General features: G+C 42.2%; 1 protein-coding gene across 2 annotated transcripts in view; it reads left to right on the forward strand.

Annotated features, from left to right (window-relative positions):
• Positions 1-19,878, forward strand: part of OXR1 (oxidation resistance 1) — an 830,701-nt gene that overhangs the window by 435,343 nt on the left and 375,480 nt on the right. For both annotated transcript variants that reach the window (XM_073632143.1, XM_073632145.1), the window contains exon 3: positions 8,010-8,200. In XM_073632143.1, coding sequence (XP_073488244.1) covers positions 8,010-8,200 — 191 coding nt within the window. The remainder of the gene's footprint in view (positions 1-8,009; positions 8,201-19,878) is intronic.

The raw sequence follows: 19,878 nt of genomic DNA on the forward strand, positions 1-19,878 counted from the left end.
AAAATACATTTAGCTGCTTCTCCTGAGTATGGGGATACCACATGTGTGGGACTTTTTGGGAGCCTAGCCGCATACGGGGCCCCGAAAACCAATCACTGCCTTCAGGATTTCTAAGGGCGTACATTTTTGATTTTACTCCTCACTACCTATCACAGTTTTGAAGGCCATAAAATGCCCAGATGGCACAAACCCCCCCCCCAAATGACCCCATTTTGGAAAGTAGACACCCCAAGCTATTTGCTGAGAGGCATGTTGAGTCCATGGAATATTTTATATTTTGACACAAGTTGCGGGAAAGTGACAATTTATTTATTTTTATTTTTTTTTTTGCACAAAGTTGTCACTAAATGATATATTGCTCACACAGGTCATGGGCATATGTGGAATTGCACCCCAAAATACATTCTGCTGCTTCTCTTGAGTACGGGGATACCACATGTGTGGGACTTTTTAGGAGCCTAGCCGCGTATGGGGCCCCGAAAACCAATCACCGCCTTCAGGATTTCTAAGGTGTACATTTTTGATTTCACTCTTCACTGCCTATCACAGTTTCGGAGGTCATGGAATGCCCAGGTGGCACAAACCCCCCCAAATGACCCCATTTTGGAAAGTAGACACCCCAAGCTATTTGCTGAGAGGCATGGTGAGTATTTTGCAGCTCTCATTTGTTTTTGAAAATGAAGAAAGACAAAAAAAAAATTTTTTTTTTCTTTTTTTAATTTTCAAAACTTTGTGACAAAAAGTGAGGTCTGCAAAATACTCACTATACCGCTCAGCAAATAGCTTTGGGTGTCTACTTTCCAAAATGGGGTCATTTGGGGGGGGGTTTGTGCCACCTGGGCATTCCATGGCCTCCGAGACTGTGATAGGCAGTGAAGAGTGAAATCAAAAATTTACGCCCTTAGAAAGCCTGAAGGCGGTGCTTGGTTTTCGGGGTCCCGTACGCGGCTAGGCTCCCAAAAAGTCTCACACATGTGGTATCTCCGTACTCAGGAGAAGCAACAGAATGTATTTTGGGGTGTAATTTCACATATTCCCATGGCATGTTTGAGCAATATATCATTTAGTGACAACTTTGTGCATAAAAAAAAAAAATGTGTCTCTTTCCCGCAACTTGTGTCACAATATAAAATATTCCATGGACTCGACATGCCTCTCAGCAAATAGCTTGGGGTGTCTACTTTCCAAAATGGGGTCATTTGGGGGGGGTTTGAACTGTCCTGGCATTTTATGCACAACATTTAGAAGCTTATGTCACACATCACCCACTCTTCTAACCACTTGAAGACAAAGCCCTTTCTGACACTTTTTGATTACATGAAAAAATTATTTTTTTTTGCAAGAAAATTACTTTGAACCCCCAAACATTATATATTTTTTAAAGCAAATGCCCTACAGATTAAAATGGTGGGTGTTTCATTTTTTTTTTTCACACAGTATTTGCGCAGCGATTTTTCAAACGCATTTTTTGGGGGAAAAACACACTTTTTTACATTTTAATGCACTAAAACACACTATATTGCCCAAATGTTTGATGAAATAAAAAAGATGATCTTAGGCCGAGTACATGGATACCAAACATGACATGCTTTACAATTGCGCACAAACGTGCAGTGGCAACAAAATAAATACATTTTTAAAAGCCTTTAAAAGCCTTTACAGGTTACCACTTTAGATTTACAGAGGAGGTCTACTGCTAAAATTACTGCCCTCGATCTGACCGTCGCGGTGATACCTCACATGCATGGTGCAATTGCTGTTTACATTTGACGCCAGACCGACGCTTGCGTTCACCTTAGCGCGAGAGCAGGGGGGACAGGGGTGCTTTTTTTTTTTTTTTTTCTTTATTATTTTTTTGCTTTTTTATCTTATTTTAAAACTGTTCCTTTCATTTTTTTTTTTTTAATCATTTTTATTGTTATCTCAGGGAATGTAAATATCCCCTATGATAGCAATAGGTAGTGACAGGTACTCTTTTTTGAAAAAATTGGGGTCTATTAGACCCTAGATTTCTCCTCTGCCCTCAAAGCATCTGACCACACCAAGATCGGTGTGATAAAATGCTTCCCCAATTTCCCAATGGCGCTATTTACATCCGGCAAAATCTAAGTCATAAAATGCTCGTAGCTTCCGGTTTCTTAGGCCATAGAGATGTTTGGAGCCACTCTGGTCTCTGATCAGCTCTATGGTCAGCTGGCTGAATCACCGGCTGCATTCTCAGGTTCCCTGTTGAGACAGGAGAGCCAGAGAAAAACACAGAAGACGGTGGGGGGGGGGCATTCTCTCCCACTGCTTGTAAAAGCAGTCTAGAGGCTAATTAGCCGCTAGGATTGCTTTTACGTGAAAGCCGACCGCTGGCTGAAAAGAATGATACTAAGATGATACCTAAACCTGCAAGCATCATTCTGGTATAACCACTGAAAGTCATGAATGGTGTACCTGAAGACAAAAAAATGGTTAACAATAAAGCACAGTAAACGGTAAAGTATAAAAAATTGCTTACCTGAAAAGCAAACATGATAAAACATAATAACAATAAAACATTGCAGAATAGAATACAGTAAAAAGAGCAGAACAATAGAGAGAGAGAATAGAGAGAGAACAATAAAACGACAACTATTATTTTTTATTTTATATTTTTGTTTGTGTTTTTTTTTTTTTTTTACACTTTTTTTGTAACTGTAACTTTTATAACTGTAACCGGTTCCAGGTTCGGGTCTCTCAAAATGCGATGGCATCTTGGGAGACCCTGTGAAAGTGTGCCTAGTCTGTGCAATGCTGTACCCTACGCTAATACTCAACTAGTGAATGGTAGCGTTCAAAACATTCACCAATGCAAAGACCAGGATTGACAGGAGGGACAATAATAGCGGGTGTCACGCCTATATCTGCGCTTGCTGCAGACACAACATCTTTTTTGGGGGGGTTCGTTGGGTAGGGGTACTTGGGAGGACATAAAAATGCCTCTCATGCAGCCGACTGCATTTGGTTGGGGATGTGAATGGGGGAAGTACGGGCGCTGCAGAAGTGGTGGGTTCCCAATTAGGATTGGCGAATGCAGCAGGAAGGGCATTATGGGCACGACGGGCCTGTGTTTGTCTTCCTTTTTGGTGGCAGCGGGACACTATTTGTGCTTGCCACCTCACCAGCTTGAACTGCACTTATGGGACTCGCCACGTCACCAAGTGTTACTGCAGTGCTGGTTTGACTACGACCGGGGTGTACTAGGCCGCTGGCGCTTGCCAGTTCACTAAAACGCTACCAAAAAAACTGTTAACGATCGCAGGGATCAGGCCTGACTCTGCGAACGCTGCAGTTATGCGTTTAGTGTTTTGTAAGTGACAGTGATCGATCGATACTGCACTTGGGTGGACTGGGCTGGGCCGGGTGGAGGGGCAAAACGCAGGTGCTAGCAGGTATCTGGGCTGATCCCACTAACACTGCGTTTTTGGGAACCCTAAACTGCTGGGGACGCCAGTATAGATCTGATCGGATCAGATCAGATATTGATCAGTTCAGATACTATACCACTAAGGGAGGTGTACGGTGCGTGCGTGGGTGTTAGCGCTACTGGCACTAACCTGACGCTGCCTGGGGCTGGTGCTTGCCAGTTCACCAAAACGCTACCAAAAAAACTGTTAGCGATCGCAGGGATCAGGCCTGACTCTGCGAACGCTGCAGTTATGTGTTTAGTGTTTTGTAAGTGACAGTGATCGATCGATACTGCACTTGGGTGGGCTGGGCTGGGCCGGGCGGAGGGGCAAAACGCAGGTGCTAGCAGGTATCTGGGCTGATCCCGCTAACACTGCGTTTTTGGGAACCCTAAACTGCTGGGGACGCTAGTATAGATCTGATCGGATCAGATATTGATCCGTTCAGATACTATACCACTAAGGGAGGCGTATGCTGCGTGCGTGGGTGTTAGCGGTACTGGCACTAATCTGACGCTGCCTGGGGCGACGCATATCACCGCCGGGCGATCAGGGGGCTAAACCTTTTTTCGGTAATAAACGGCGGGTGCCCTGACACTATAAAAAATAAACGAACTAACCAGCGTCACCCGTAACGGTTATACGGTGATCAGTGGTGAAAGGGTTAACTAGGGGGCAATCAAGGGGTTAAAACATTTATTAGGTAGTATATGGGGGTCCCTGTCGCTATAAAACGCTGACGGCGAACCTAAATATTTACGTCCCTAACTAGCGTCACCAGCGACGCTAATACTGCGATCAGAAAAATGATCGCTTAGCGACACTGGTGACGGGGGGTGATCAAGGGGTTAAAACTTTATTAGGGGGGGTTAGGGGGGTATCCTAGACCTAAAGGGGGCCTAACACTCACTGCCCTGACACTGTAACTGTCACAAACTGACTTGGTGTCAGTTTGTGATGGGGGGGGTGATTGGGGGGGGATCGGGGGGGGGATCGGGGTGTTTTGTGTGCCTGGCATGTTCTACTGTGTGTGTGTGTGTTGGTGCACTCACATTACAGTCTTCTCTCCTCGGCCCGGAACGGAAAATACCGAGCCGAGGAGAGATGACATCATTTTCTCTGCCTCTGTGTACAATACAGAGGCAGGGAAATGATCCCATTGGCTGGGAGCGATCGCGAGGGGGGGGCCACGAATGGATAGCCTCCCCCTCACCACCGATCGCCGGGGGAGATTTGCCGACCGCCGCAGGCACCGGGGGGGGGGTCCGATCGGACCCCCCACCCGCGGGCAGGCAAGGACGTACATGTAAGCCCTTTTTCCTGCCCGTGCCGCTCTGTCGACGTACATCGTCGTGCGGCGGTCGGCAACTGGTTAATTGATGAAGAAAAAACAAAGGAGTAATCCACACCTGGCCATGAAACAGCTTTTGATTCAATTGTCCAATTACTTTTGATCCCTTAAAAAAGGTGTGAAAAACTTGTTCCATCTTTCCCAAAAACACTCATGGCTGTATTAGATCAAAAGGGCGCTTCTACTAAATACTGAGCAAAGGGTCTGAATACTTAGGACCATGTGATATTTATACAAAAATGTCAACAATTCTGTGTTTTTCTATCAATATGGGGTGCTGTGTGTACATTAATGAGGAAAAAAATGAACTTAAATGATTTTAACAAATGGCTGCAATATAACAAAGAGTGAAAAATTTAAGGGGGTCTGAATACTTTCTGTCCCCACTGTATAACTATAGCTTGAATATGTTTTGGTAAATACCTGAAAAAAAATTATGCCTGTGTCCAAATATATGTGGACCTAACTGTACCTATATATGAGTTTAAGAAGCTCCAACAGATCCTTGTAGCATGGGATAAGGTAGAGGTAGGATCAGGTATCCTACGTTTCCTACTATATCGTGGAAAGCTAGGCGCCTGGGTGGCCAAAACTAGACCCAAGCACTGACACTTGAATGAAGGAGCTTGTTCGACCTTGTGGAAGTGCTGATTTTCTGAGTAAGTCAACACCTACATAGGGGTTTTTGAAACTCCAATGGCAGTTCCTTGTAGTAGGGGGATAAGGTAGAGGTAGGCTCAAGTACCCTATGGTGCCTAGTATATAGTGGAAAGCTAGGCACCTGGTTGGCCAAAACTAAACCTAAGCACTGACACTTTAATGAAGGAGCTTGTTCAGCCTTGTGCTGACTTTCTGAGTAAATCAACATTTGCATAGGAATATCAGAAGCTCCAGCGACAGATCCTAGTGGCAGGGGGATAAGGTGGAGGTAGGATCAAGTATCCTTTGGTGCCTACTATACAGTGGAAGCATTCACTTTGAATTGAATGGTGTATTCTGTACATTCTATACAAGCATATAAACTTACATAAGGTCTACAGGAAAATCAATTTCCAATCTTAAAGTTAACTTTTCCTTATGTTTCCTTGGGGAACACCAGCATATAAAAGCAATCTGCATTTCAAAACACGTGCAATCTGGAATAACTGGAAGCCTCCAGCCTATCCTAAAGCTAAGTGTTTATCTTAAGTATCTTAATAACAGTTTCCCCTGCTAAACCGGTCCATTCTGCACAGTTCAGTCATCATCAATTATCATGCCATATTGACAGAATGTAATCAAATTAATCAAATTTCCAGAGACATCCAGCCAAATTAATATTGTACATTTTGTCAGGAGCCAGATGCTGCCTCTCAGCTGCTTGGAAAAAAGAGGCTGCACATCTCCCGCCTCTTCTGGTATGTACACTTGAAAACAGAATTAACTAGGAGATTGAGATGAAGGATCTCAGAAGGATGCACAAGGGGAATATAATAGAAATATAGAAATGTGAGGTCTCATGGAGTCCCCACAGTCATGCTAGAGTGTTTACATTTCAGTTTTAACAGTGCTTGTGCCATTTAGCAAGGTAACTGACATTTAGAGAAGGTGAGGAATATGGATACTGTTATTTTTTCAGTGGTGAGGTATAAAGGGTCACTTAAATGAGGTTTATGGTTTAAAAATAGTGTGAATCAGGAAAATACCACATTCTGGCCACTAGATGGAGATAGCAGTGATAGTAAATAAGTATTTATTTCCTATGATCATCAGCTCCATCTAGTGGCCATATTATGGTATTTTCCTGATTCATGCTTTTTTTATGAATGAAGAACACCTGACCTGAAGAGAAAAATAGCTTAGTAACATTCACTTTTGCCATTATTTGTACAGAACAAATGTGCATGACCTTTCAGAGGACAAATTGCTGTGCAATTTTTATAGAAATACACCCCTAAGTGTCAAGGAACAGATTAAAATGGAACTCCAGCCAAAAATAACAAGAAAAAACGAATAACCCATTAAAAAGGAAAGATTACAAAACCAGCTTTTGCTGCAATATTTACCTCTAGTGCAGAGATTTTTTCTGCAGTGCTTTTTTCTGCTGCTAGGTGTCCTCAGCCTGATATCCATCATATCTCTGAGCCCAGGTGGTCCTTAATCAGCTTTAGCCTATGATTGTACCGTAAAAGGAGAAGTAGCACAGTGATCAGCTTATACAATATATTACCAAAAGTATATGCCTGCCTTTACACGCACATGAACTTTAAGGCAGTCTTTTTCAACCAGGATGTCCGGGGACCCTGAGGTGCTTTCTGGATTCCTCAGGGGTGCCTTGGCAAAATGCCTAAAAATTGCAAAAAACAAGACAGCAGGTGGATCAAACCTGCCTTTTTGTTACACAAACCACAATTTTTTATTGTATAGATTACAACCTTGGACACTGAGTGAGGGCCAGTCGCCTGCATCCTAACAACTGATGATGTAATCGGTTGATAAGGAGGACGTCAGGCACCTGCCTCCTTGTTTTGCCCTTTCCTGCCACTCTCCATCACCTCAGGGGTCACTTTAGCTGAGTGAAAAAAAACAGGAACGCTGGAATACTAGCCAGTAGCGAAGCGCATTTGGACGAGAATGCCTGGCTGGCAGTCTCAGCTCTAGTTCTTTCCAAAGATGTTCTATCGGTTTGAAGTCAAGACTCTGTGCAGCCCAATCAAGTTCCTCCACCCCAAACTCGCACATCCATGTCTTTATTGACATTACTTTGTGCACTGGTCCAAATCCTTTGGTGGAGGGGGGATTATGGTGTGGGGTTGTTTTTTAAGGGTTTGGGCTTGGCCCCTTAGTTCCAGTGAAGGGAACTCTTAAGGCGTCAGCATACCAAGACATTTTGGACAATCTCATGCTCCCAAATTTGTGGGAACAGTTTGGGGATGACCCCTTCCTGGTCCAACATGACCAGTGCACAAAGGAAGGTCCATAAAGACATGAATAAGTGAGTTTGGGGCCATGCCATTAAAGTTTATCTGCGTGAAAAGGCAGGCTTTCCAATACTTTTGGTAATATAATATATGTAAGGTTCTTGGTAAATTGTCTTTGCTATATAAATACCTGTACTAAATGAGCGCATAATCATTCATCTGTATTAGAATACCTGCAGATAATGTAAAATTGCCATGTGTCTTTACTTTCTAGGTAACTTAATAAAACAAGGACGCTTAGATTATCTTTCTGTGTTTGTTCTTTAGGCTGAAGAAGAAGTCACAGTCTGTGGACATTAGTTCACCCTCATATAATCCTTTGACGGATGCACTGCCATCGCAAGCGAGTAAATCGCTATCTACTTCCAGAACCATCAGTGAAGAAGAGCAGAACAACACTGCGAACACTCAGAAACGTCACCCTAGGAGGGGAGAGCTGAAAAGGGGCTACACTATCGGTGAGTTCCTTACACATATTTAAAGTAGTGAACTTGTTTGGAACGTCAGCCACATTTTAAGATACGTGAAGCACTGTTCCAGGTCTTTATTACTTCACTGTAGATGGAAATTTCTGGTTCCAAGCTTTTGGTGTCATTATACATTAAACAAATTGAATGTTTCTGACTTTGCCTAAATGGTGACCTCTACTGGTGACGTAATTAAGCTGTTGGCTAAAGCATCGAAATACCAAGACAATGAAAACGTAAACCAACAATATCTTCTTATGTAGAGATGTTTCTTGCATGTATGGTTCCTTATAAAAACAGAATTGCCTTGTTGGGGTCTGCTTGGCGTTTACATGTGGTAAACCTGAGGAGGTAGTGTTTAGCATAGCTAATAGTTGTTTGTTGTAGTTAGATAATAGATACAGGCAGCTATTAAAAAGACACAGAAAAAGAGGGCAGAGTAATATGGCTTATAGTATAGCAATTTTTTTAAACATTTATTAATAAATTAATATTATTAATTATTGATTTAAAAATTTTAATGTAGCACTCTCCCCGACCTCCAGAGGGCTGGTGGTGACCGCCAGAGTCAGGGAGGACATTCCTCCTCAGGGTGCAGGTTGCTAGGCATGGTGGATGTAGTGGAAGGGGGAAAGCCACTTTTAAAAATGAACAGAGATTTTATTTCTTTTAACAGGAACTGTGGGAGAGAGGGGTGGGGCACAGGACACCCTTCGGCAAATGCAATAGAAAATAGGCAGACTTCTTAGACAAAAATAAAACTACGCAGACAGCAATACAGAAAAGGGCCCTTTAAGCTGCATGCAGCAATCTGTATTTTGTAGAAACTGCTGTCTCCTACAGCAATAAGCTCCACTCACAGCTACCCGCTGTATTCCTCAAGCTTTACCCGCAGCTACTCGCTGTACTTCTTGGACGTGTTCTCTCCTGAAGCTTTTCCAGCCACTTCACAGTCCCCGGCTGATGAAGAGTCTCCTCTGGTATGCCTTCAAAATGCTATCCCTTTACACTTGCCTCCGGCAACAAGAGTGGTTGACCCTCTGGCAACTTCTTCTCCCATGCCTCCCGGCAATGATCAGGCTACCCTCGGGCTGAGACCTTTACAGGTGGTTAGGCCTCAGGCCTACTCCTCTATTGCTGCTCCACACACACCCACCCAGGCCGCTGCCCGGGTGGAAAGAACCCCAATTACCTGACCTTCTATGAATAAATACCTTCTCCCTGCATCCTCCGCGGCCCAAAGAAACTCCAGCTTATTGGCTGAGAGAAGTATATGCACTCATAACCAGAATCCACTGTAATTCATAACACTGATGCCAAAGGCAACAGTGCCACCTAATGACAAAAGGGAAAAATCACAGTAAACCAGGCTTAGGAGAAACCCATTTGATCAATAGACTACAAATTAGCCAGGCTATCTACCACCTAGTACAACTAAATTTACTAGCAGCCCTGTTTAGGACAAGGGTGCTACATAAAAAAATTGCTACGCTTAAAGCCATAATTGTTGCCACACTACAATGCTTATGTACACCCTCTCTTCTGCCTTTGCAGCATAAGGGCGTTCAGTTGGAGGGCAGTAAAAACACGCTTCAATTGCATGTTTTACCACACCCCAACTGCAAGTGTAAATGATGCCTGAAGGCTTCATTAGTGTTAGGTTCAGCTGATTGTTGATTAAGCATCGGGACTACCTCTGATATACCGTATTTAAACCGTATCTTAATACATTGGTTATCTTTTGATAGTTTTATCATTATATCTCTATACTACTAGTTTGTGTTCTAATAGTACTCTCCCTTTTTTTTGTTCACCTTTATATTTATTGTTGGGCACCTGGGATAGTTTGCTTTGTCTATATCTGAACATCTTGCCTATGTGGATGAATTGCATACTGCTGAATTTTGTTGATACAGGAATATACTATATTGTCAAAAGTATTGGGACGCCTACCTTTATACGCACATGAACTTTAATGACAACCCAGTCTTAGTCCATAGGATTCAATATTGAGTTGGCCCACCTTTTGCAGCTATAACAGCTTTAACTCTTCTGGGAAAGCTGTCCAGAAGGTTTAGGAGTGTGTCAATGGGAATGTTTGACCATTCTTCCAGAAGCACATTTGTGAGGTCAGGCACTGATGTTGGATGAGAAGGCCTGGCTCGCAGTCTCCACTCTAATTCATCCCAAAGGTGTTTTATCAGGTTGAGGTCAGGACTCTGTGCAGGCCAGTCAAGTTCCTCCACCCCAAACTCGCTCATCCATGTCTTTATGGACCTTGCTTTGTGCACGGGTGCACAGTCATGTTAGAACATTAAGGGGCCATCCCCAAACTGTTCCCACAAAGTTGGGAGCATGAAATTACTAAAAGTGCTGTTGGCTGCGCCACCCTACTATTTTACATGAGTTCACCACTAATTTGCTCAAATCTAATATCTAAACAAAATTCTATGAGACATTTACATGTGCAAACTTAAAGTGCAATGTGCCAAATGCCAAAATACCATATAATTCATATGATCAAAAATTAAATAACTAATTAAATATATAATTAAATATATATATAAATATATATAAAACTACAATGACCAAACTGTTGCTGTGTGCAAATATACTAAAAACGTACTCTGTGGACTGTCCTTTATGGATAAGTGATTCTTGTGCGTTTCAAATTAATCATCCATTTTTCCTTGTGACTCTTCCACCATATAAAGTGACTATTCCACCATCTGTGCCAGCCACTCACCAGATACTGGTAAATATGCGCCTTGGGTTCATTAGAAGGGATAACCACTCCACCTGTACTGTTCTCCTTGCTGACCCCAATTTCTATAGGCAAACCATATCTATCCTCATAGAAAATAAATAGCGATCATTGCGCAGTATGCAATATATATTTATTCAATACAAGTTATGTAAAAGACTGTGCACTCACATTTTTGGGGTGCCCATGAGCCGTCACCAAGCTGTTCCAGCAGTTGTTAATGGGTGAAGAAATCTCGTGTGTGATATCCAGGCCGGCGTGCGCTGCAAGCCTCATTTTTTCCCAATCTGAGTTCCGCGCCTCGCTCTCACCTGGCCGGAAGTTTCGTAACGACGTGATAAATTTCCCAGCAGCCTCTACGCGTTTTGCAACGTCAATTGCATCATCAGGAAGCAATGATCGCTATTTATTTTCTATGAGGATGGATATGGTTTGCCTATAGAAATTGGGGTCAGCAAGGAGAACAGTACAGGTGGAGTGGTTATCCCTTCTAATGAACCCAAGGCGCATATTTACCAGTATCTGGTGAGTGGCTGGCACAGATGGTGGAATAGTCACTTTATATGGTGGAAGAGTCACAAGGAAAAATGGATGATTAATTTGAAACGCACAAGAATCACTTATCCATAAAGGACAGTCCACAGAGCACGTTTTTAGTATATTTGCACACAGCAACGGTTTGGTCATTATAGTCTTATATTTATTTATATATATATATTTAATTATATATTTAATTAGTTATTTAATTTTTGATCATATGAATTATATGGTATTTTGGCATTTGGCACATTGCACTTTAAGTTTGCACATGTAAATGTCTCATAGAATTTTGTTTAGATATTAGATTTGAGCAAATTAGTGGTGAACTCATGTAAAATAGTAGGGTGGCGCAGCCAACAGCACTTTTAGTATTTATTTTATCACTCATATTGGTGATTTTTTTTTGACTGCAGCAACCAAAGTAATATCGTTTTGTTTAATTTTAAAAGTCATTTTTGCGCCGTTAACCCTCACATACTCATCGGGAGCATGAAATTATCCAAAATGTCTTGGTATGCTGACGGCTTAAGAGTTCCATTCATTGGAACTAAGGGGCCAAGCCCAACCCCTGAGAAACAGCCCCACACCATAATCCCCCCCTTCACCAAATGATTTGGATCAGTGCACAAAGCAAGGTCCATAAAGACATGGATGAGTGAGTATGGGCTGGAGGAACTGACCTCAACCCAATAGAACACCTTTGGGGTGAATTAGAGCGGAGACTGCGAGCCAGGCCTTCTTGTCCACATCAGTACCTGACCTCTCAAATGCACTTCTGGAAGAATGGTCAAACATTCCCATAGACACACTCCTAAACCTTCTGGACATCCTTCCCAGAAGAGTTGAAGCTGTTATAGCTGCAAAGGGAGGGCCAACTCAATATTGAACCCCACAGACTAAGACTGGGATGTCATTAAAGTTCATGTGGTGTAAAGGCAGGTGTCCCAATAATTTTGGTAATATAGTGTGTATACAGTGTGTATATATAAACAAAAATAAATTTAGCACTGCTTTTATATAATAAATTGCATGTGCTCGATTATACACATCTAAATATAAAGTGCCAGTGCATTAAATAGTTCATCAGCGCAAACAAAGTGCCAGTATTGATGATCTTGTCCTGTGATAATCCAAGATGCCACTCCGTGCTCCCCTCCTAAAATCCCCACTCACCAACAGTATGATTCAAGCAAGCATGGTTTGTATCCTCTGGCAAAATGGATGACTGTGACTCCTTCCTTCTCCTTTGTTTGTAGGGCTCTCAGCATAGTTGTAGTGTGTTATCCAATAAAAAGAAAGGTTTTCATAGGATAATACTTTTTACTTTATTAAAAATTTTAAATGCAATTGCACTTACAAGAAAGTGGAAAATTCAAACATATGAATGGACCGCAATCGCCGCGGCAGCATGCATTCCAATTACCGGATATGACGTCACTAACTCATCCCTGCTGGACGTGTTTTGCCCCTCCCACTGGGCATCTTCATATATATATTTACGTATATATACAATTACCTGCTACCCACTCCTCCAGGAGCTTCAATGTGTGACCTTCTACCATGATGTCTGCATTCTGAATTCTGCATAGTGCTAACTGTGCATTTGGGGGGGGGGGTTGTGCTATCTTGACATTTCATGGCCTCCTAAACTGTGATAGGCAGTGAGGTAGTGAAATCACCATTTTACGCCCTTAGAAAGCCTGAAGGCGGTGATTGGTTTTCGGGGCCCCCTACACGGCTAGGCTACAAAAAAGTCCCACACATGTGGTATCCCCATACTCAGGAGAAGCAGCAGAATGTATTTTGGATTTTAATTTCACATATGCCCATGGCATGTTTGAGCAATAGATCATTTAGTGACAACTTTGTGCAAAAAAAAAATTCATTTTCCCGCAACTTGTGGCAAAATATTAAATATTCCATGGACTCAACATGCCTCTCATCAAATAGCTTGGGGTGCCTACTTTCCAAAATTGGGTCATTTGGGGGGGGTTTGTGCCATCTTGGCATTTTATGGCCTTCAAAACTGTGATAGGTAGTGAGGAGTGAAATCAAAAATTTACACCCTTAGAAATCCTGAAGACGGTGATTGGTTTTCAGGGTCCTGTACGCGGCTAGGTTCCCAAAAAGTCTCACATATGAGGTATCCCCGTACTCAGGAGAAGCAGCAGAATGCACTTTGGGGTGTAATTCCACATATAACCATGCCATGTTTGAACAATATATCATTTAGTGATAACTTTGTGCAAAAAAAAACAAAAAAACTGTAATTTTCACGACACTTGTGACAAAATATAAAATATTCCATGGACTCAACATGCCTATCAGCAAATAGCTTGGGGTGTCTACTTTCCAAAATGGGGTAATTTGGGGGGTCTTGAACTGTCCTGGCATTTTATGCACAACATTTAGAAGCTTATGCCACACATCACCCACTCTTCTAACCACTTGAAGACAAAGCCCTTTCTGACACTTTTTGTTTACATGAAAAAATATTTTCACCAGCTGATCACCTGCCGGGTGATCAGTTGGTTAAACCTTTATTGGGTAAAATACGGCGGGTGCCCTGATGCTATGAAAAATAAACTAGCTAAACTGCTTCACCTGTGACACTCATACTGTGATCACAGGTGACAGGGGGTGATCAAGGGGTTAAACCTTTATTGGGGGCTTTGGGGGGGTCACTAGACCTATCTGGGCCTAAGACTAGTTACCCTAACACTGATTTTTGTCACTAATGACACCAGTACAGTGATAAAAAAAAAAAATCTGATTGCTGTACTGGGTGACACCGTGACAGGTGGTGAAGGGGTTAACTGGGGGGTGATCGGGGGGTGAATTATGTGCCTACGTGACCTGGTGTCAGTGTAGTGTTGTGCAACTCACTTTTAGATGCTCTCTCCTCTCGGTCTGGAATGGAAAAGACCGACACGAGGAGAGATGACATCACTTCCCCTGTCAGTGTTTACAGTTACATGACAGGGGAAGGATCTCATTCGCCAGGACCGATCACCAGGTCCAGGCCAGATTTCATTGGCCTGACCCTGGAGATTGATCAGTTCTGGATCGAATCCGAATGTCGCGGCCGGCAGCACCAGCCGCACGCAGAACGTATAGTTACGTGATTTCATGCAGCCGGGCCAACCTGCCGCAGTGAAACTGCGGCGGCTGGCCTGGAACTGGTCAAAGTGACAAAAATGTTATACTATATTTTTGAATGAAATAGGGCGGAATAAGAAACGCTTTATTGAGGTCTGTGTCCCCACTGGGGAGATTTTCCCTCTCTGTTTGTCTTGGTGACCACTCTCACCAGTGTGAGAAATTCCAAAATGGAACTTTGATAAGAGTGGAAATCTTCTATTAAGGACTTGTGTGCTCGTGTCCACTAAGTGGGGATTTCCCTAGCTTTGGGGTTATATTATTATTATTGTTGTTAGTATGTTATTATGATACAGGATTTATATAGTGCCAACAGTTTGCGCTTTACAATATGAGGGCAGACAATATAGTTACAATACAATGCCATACAGAAAGAATCAGAGGGATATATCTTTTCATTTCCGGTTGTCTACAAAACAGGATGTTAAAAGAAATCCCCCCCCGTGGGAAACAGATCACAAGACAAAATAGGGTATTTTTTTCACTCCAAACTCTTTGGGAGGGGGGGGAATAAATATATATATCATTTTTTTATTTTTTTTAATTATTAGTATTTTATTTTATTTTATTTAAATATACTGGTACTTGGTACTTTAAATTAATCTAAGTAAGGAGAACTCCATATTGTACTAAAATAACCAGCAAATATCAGTTATATAGGTTATAATATATTTATCTTCTTGTAAAAAAAATCTTCTCTACTCAGAGTAATTCTAAATCGTGATTGAGAATGACGACTGTTAAATAAAAATAGTATTTTTTTTACACAGAATTGGAGATGTACAAACCAATTTGCATGACTTAATTTATGTCACAAGAAACATTCACCATGCAAATATCTAATATCTAACTTTAGTTGTTGACTCTACAAGAGTTAGAACCATCTGCACTGCCTGGTGACATTTGGCAGGATCACCCTTGTTGCTCTGAACACCATTCTTTGGCCCCTGAAGTCCCTCTCCACAGCCAGGACAGTGGAATTTTGTCATGACTGCTGGAATTGTCAATTTCATCTCCACAAATTAACTTCAATAAGCACATGCAACATATATTTAAAATGGAGCCTTTCTTAACCCTTTCACGCTGCCTCAAGGGCATTCAAGCCCACTTATAGGGCTACCGGGAGGTGGCACAGCTTCTCCATCATGTGACCACTGTAATTAGCTCCCACAGCAGTAACATGATCAGAAGTCAAATAGAAGTTTACAGATTTATTTAGCATAGCCAACACGTTATTGTCACACTTTAGATAAAAGGCTAACATTTGTTATAACATACAATAACCTTTTTCTGCATCTTGAACCCAGATAGTAAGCAATTGTACTGCAAGTTTGAAAATGACTTGCTAAGCTATTGCTAGACTTGCCAGGCTTCGCAAGTTTGTTGCAAAATTGCAGCAAGTCTGCATTGCTTGACTCCAGATCAACTTTCTTTGAAAACATTCTGCAAGTCTGCTGTAAGTTCTGGTTCAGTTATTTTATGCTATAGTCATCCCACCACAGGGGTCACTGTGGCTGAATTTTCATGATGTAGACTTGCAGAGCTCTTGCTGTAGACTCACCACTGCAACTTTGCTCTTGCTAGAGACTTGCCATGCAAATTTGCTACAAATTGAAAAAGTGTCAACTAGAACTTGTGTTTCAAATGTCCTTGTCACTTCCTGTCAAAAGATCTAAAAACATGATGTACTAAACAGAGGAAGACATATTTGAATTCCAGATTGAGTAAGAGTCATGGCTCCCTCCATAGATACAGTGAAGGAATAAGTGTAGCCACCCAGGGACAGGGAGTGTAATATTTGCAAAATTACCAGGAAAAAAATAAAGGAAAACGCCTGAAAAAAAAAAAAAGAAAATGGATGAAGTCACCTCTTCCAAGAGTTATTTTATTAAGCTGCAATATATTAAATTTTTTTGTTTATAGGTACAGATATGCTTTAAACTAATATAAGTTTCAACTTTAAAATACTTCTTGTAAAAGAAGAAAGTGAAGCCTTCAATGTTAGGTAGATAAATATTCTTTATGGAAAGTCTGTGTGACTCTTTAATGACTTGGCCCATTAAGTGGGTGTTCGGGGAGCTTGGCGGTGTATGAAGAATGCCTGAGCACACGTACTGTGAAGGGAATAAGCTTCTGGTTGTTGAACAGACTAATCAGAAAGTGTGAATTTATTTTAGATGTCAGCGCTTCAATTCTTTGCTCAAAGCATATGGCAAAGCACTTAATCAACAGGTGTTATCATTTAGAAAGGTTACATGGCAAATGTTAAGGAATTCTACTGCAAATTGCAAAGTCAAATATTAATAGGGCAAATTTTTTACCAAAGTTTAATAGGCTGAGGGGACACAGAATGACTCATGCAGTATCTAAAATTAAATGTTACATCGATTGTTTGTCTAAGTGACACTTAAAAAGACTAGCTAACATCTCTCGCTCTGTTTTGGATGGAGTAGAGTTTGATCTCTCTCAGTCTTTTTTTACTATCTACCCAAAATGAGCTTTCAATGGATACTCGTGTGGAGAATACACTAGAGCAGTTATCTTCAAACTGCGGCCCACTGGCTGGCCTTTTGCTTGCATTTATACAGCCCTTGGGGCACTATTCCTCCCACTGACAACAACAATAAGATATCATTCCTTCCAATGACACCAACAGTGGGGCATAAGTCCTCCCAGTCACACCCAATGTTGGAACACTATTCCTACCACTAATATTGACGATGAGTGCATGATTCCTTCCACTGACACCAATGATGGGGCACTTTTCCTTCTACTGACTGCAACGACGGAGTACTATTTCTTTCACTGACAACAATGATGGGGCATAATTAAAAACTTTTTGAACTCCCACTGACCACCAAACCTGAGGCATTTTCTACTCCCACTGGCCAAAGTTCTGCCCCCTAAACTCTGAAGCACAGTAAACTGACCCTTTGTTTAGAAAGTTTGGGGACCCCTGCACTAAGTCAGCAGGGCTTAGATGTGCAGTATATTCTACCCTCTCACAGGATTGCCCTAATGATATGGACAAACACCCATAAATGCAAGCATTTTTATTTGTGTATGTGTCCTTTTTGGAACTTTTTCCTCATTTTCCGTCTTGAGAAATTAATGTCACAGTAGGTGATAGGAAATCTCACCAACATAGCCCCAGGTAGCATTAAAATGTGACAGGGGTTCTAATCCTTTCCCCAACTGTGTAGCCCTAACCCCCAAAGCAGCTGCTGTGTTCATTGGATTCCTCTTTCCTGCTCCAGTGATGACCTACCCAGACCCGACCCAAGACAAACTTACATTTGTATGTTTTGTTGGGCTTTATTAAAATGTAAAGCCCTACAGAGGAAATCTGAATAAAGCAAGAACAACAGTATAATACCACATTGAATAATACCATTTACCGGTATTTAGGACAATCATAAGTCAAAGCCTGGACACTGCACACAGTAGTAACCCAAGATTATAAGGTGGTCATTTAATTAAATGGGTAAACTAAAGGATGCTAAAGTTCCTTGCTACCCTACTGGTCAATAGTCCAAACCCCAGTTCTACTGGCATTCGGTGGAGTATGTTATATTGAAGATACTCGTAACTCCAAACAAGAAAGGAGCATTTTAAAGGAAAAAAGGAAAAAGTAATCCCAGAAAGGGGCAGCACTATCTCACTGAACAGGCAACAGAGAAAGACATTGGGCAAGAAGCCTTTCACCACTGTAGGTAGCCTCTAGGTCTCTGACAGTCTCATGAAGACAAGTGAAAGGTCACCCTCTTGAGCAGACACCCACATCAACTCCAGGCGGTCCTCTCCTCCAGGGCCTAGAACAGTTGCTGACCCTCACTGGAACAGTAACAGCCGCAGTCTCTCACTGGAACAGTAGCAGCCGCAGTCTCTCACTGGAATAGGATCAGCCACAATCTCACTCGAACAGTATCAGCTGCAGTCTCTCAATTGAACAGTATCAGCTGCAGTCTCTCACTGGAACAAGATCAGCCACAGTCTCTCCTGGCTTTCTGGTTGCTCTCTAAGTCCCTCCAATACAACTCTTCAGCATGGGCTCTCAGCAGCCAAGTCCCACAAAGACAGACACAGCAATAGCAGCATTCTCTCAGCAGCTCTGCATACATTGAACTTGCCCAGGAGCAGCTGCAGTTCTATAGCAACAGCAATCTGTGGGTGTCTTCTGCAGCCCTCTTTGTGGTGCAGCACCAGCAGCCTATGTGCAGCACCAGCCTATGTACCCTCTCTGGCTCAAAGCGGCCACCTCTCCTCTGGGGCACAACATATCCCATCAGCCATTGTACCTGTCCTTCCAGCCTTTTCAAAGGTGAGCAGGTGTCTGGCTGTAATATCAGCTAATGACAGTGCTATTCACTCTCTCTCCTCTTGCAGCCACATTGTCCCATCATGATGGGAAAGAAAGACACCTGCAATATGGGTGGCCTCCTCCCTGAAGCCTGAGCCATGTGAAAGCAGCTCCTTAAAGGGGCAACAGCAAGGCTTTGACTAGAAAATTAGAAAATAAAGTTTGGGTTGGACATACATATAAACTAATCCAAAAATGTAATTTTATAGCTTCCACCTAACTATTAATCCAACTTGCTAACTCTTGAAGCAAAACTGTGGCCTCTCTTTAAAAATATGTTCTGCAGCACTTAATTTTATGTGCATTTAAACTTGGCCCCTGCAAAGTCCTGCAGATGCCTGTTGATCCTGTCAGCGAAGTGCACCTCATGCAGCATGTTGACAGCATCAGTGGTGAACGGGAGTAAAAGATGCCCGAGGATTAGTAGTCAGTGGGAGTAAAAAATTAACTAGAGCCTGTGATCAGTAGGAGGAATAATGCCCCATCCTTTGTGTCTGTCAGGAACCATGAAACGGATGGAGACAGAAATTGCAGTAAAAATCACACCTTTTTAAAAAATGGTAAAAGTGGTACAACTTGTAAATGTAGTCAAAACATGTAGCTGGGGTTCGGTAGCCAAATCGGGTAGCCAGAACAAGTCAGGAAATCAGGAAGCCAGAGATCAACATAGTCAGAGGCAGCAGACAGGATCAGGAACCAGAAGGGATGTCAGCCAGGTAAGTCTTTAACAGGAACACAGCAGAGAGTCTCTAGATATGTTGACCAAGGCAAAGGCATTGAAGAAATGAACCAGGCAGTTTAAATAGCCAGAAGGGGCTGGCTGTGGGCTTGACTGACGAGCAGGAG

The sequence above is a fragment of the Aquarana catesbeiana genome, linkage group LG05 (genome assembly GCF_042186555.1).
Source record: "Aquarana catesbeiana isolate 2022-GZ linkage group LG05, ASM4218655v1, whole genome shotgun sequence".
NCBI lineage: Eukaryota > Metazoa > Chordata > Amphibia > Anura > Ranidae > Aquarana > Aquarana catesbeiana.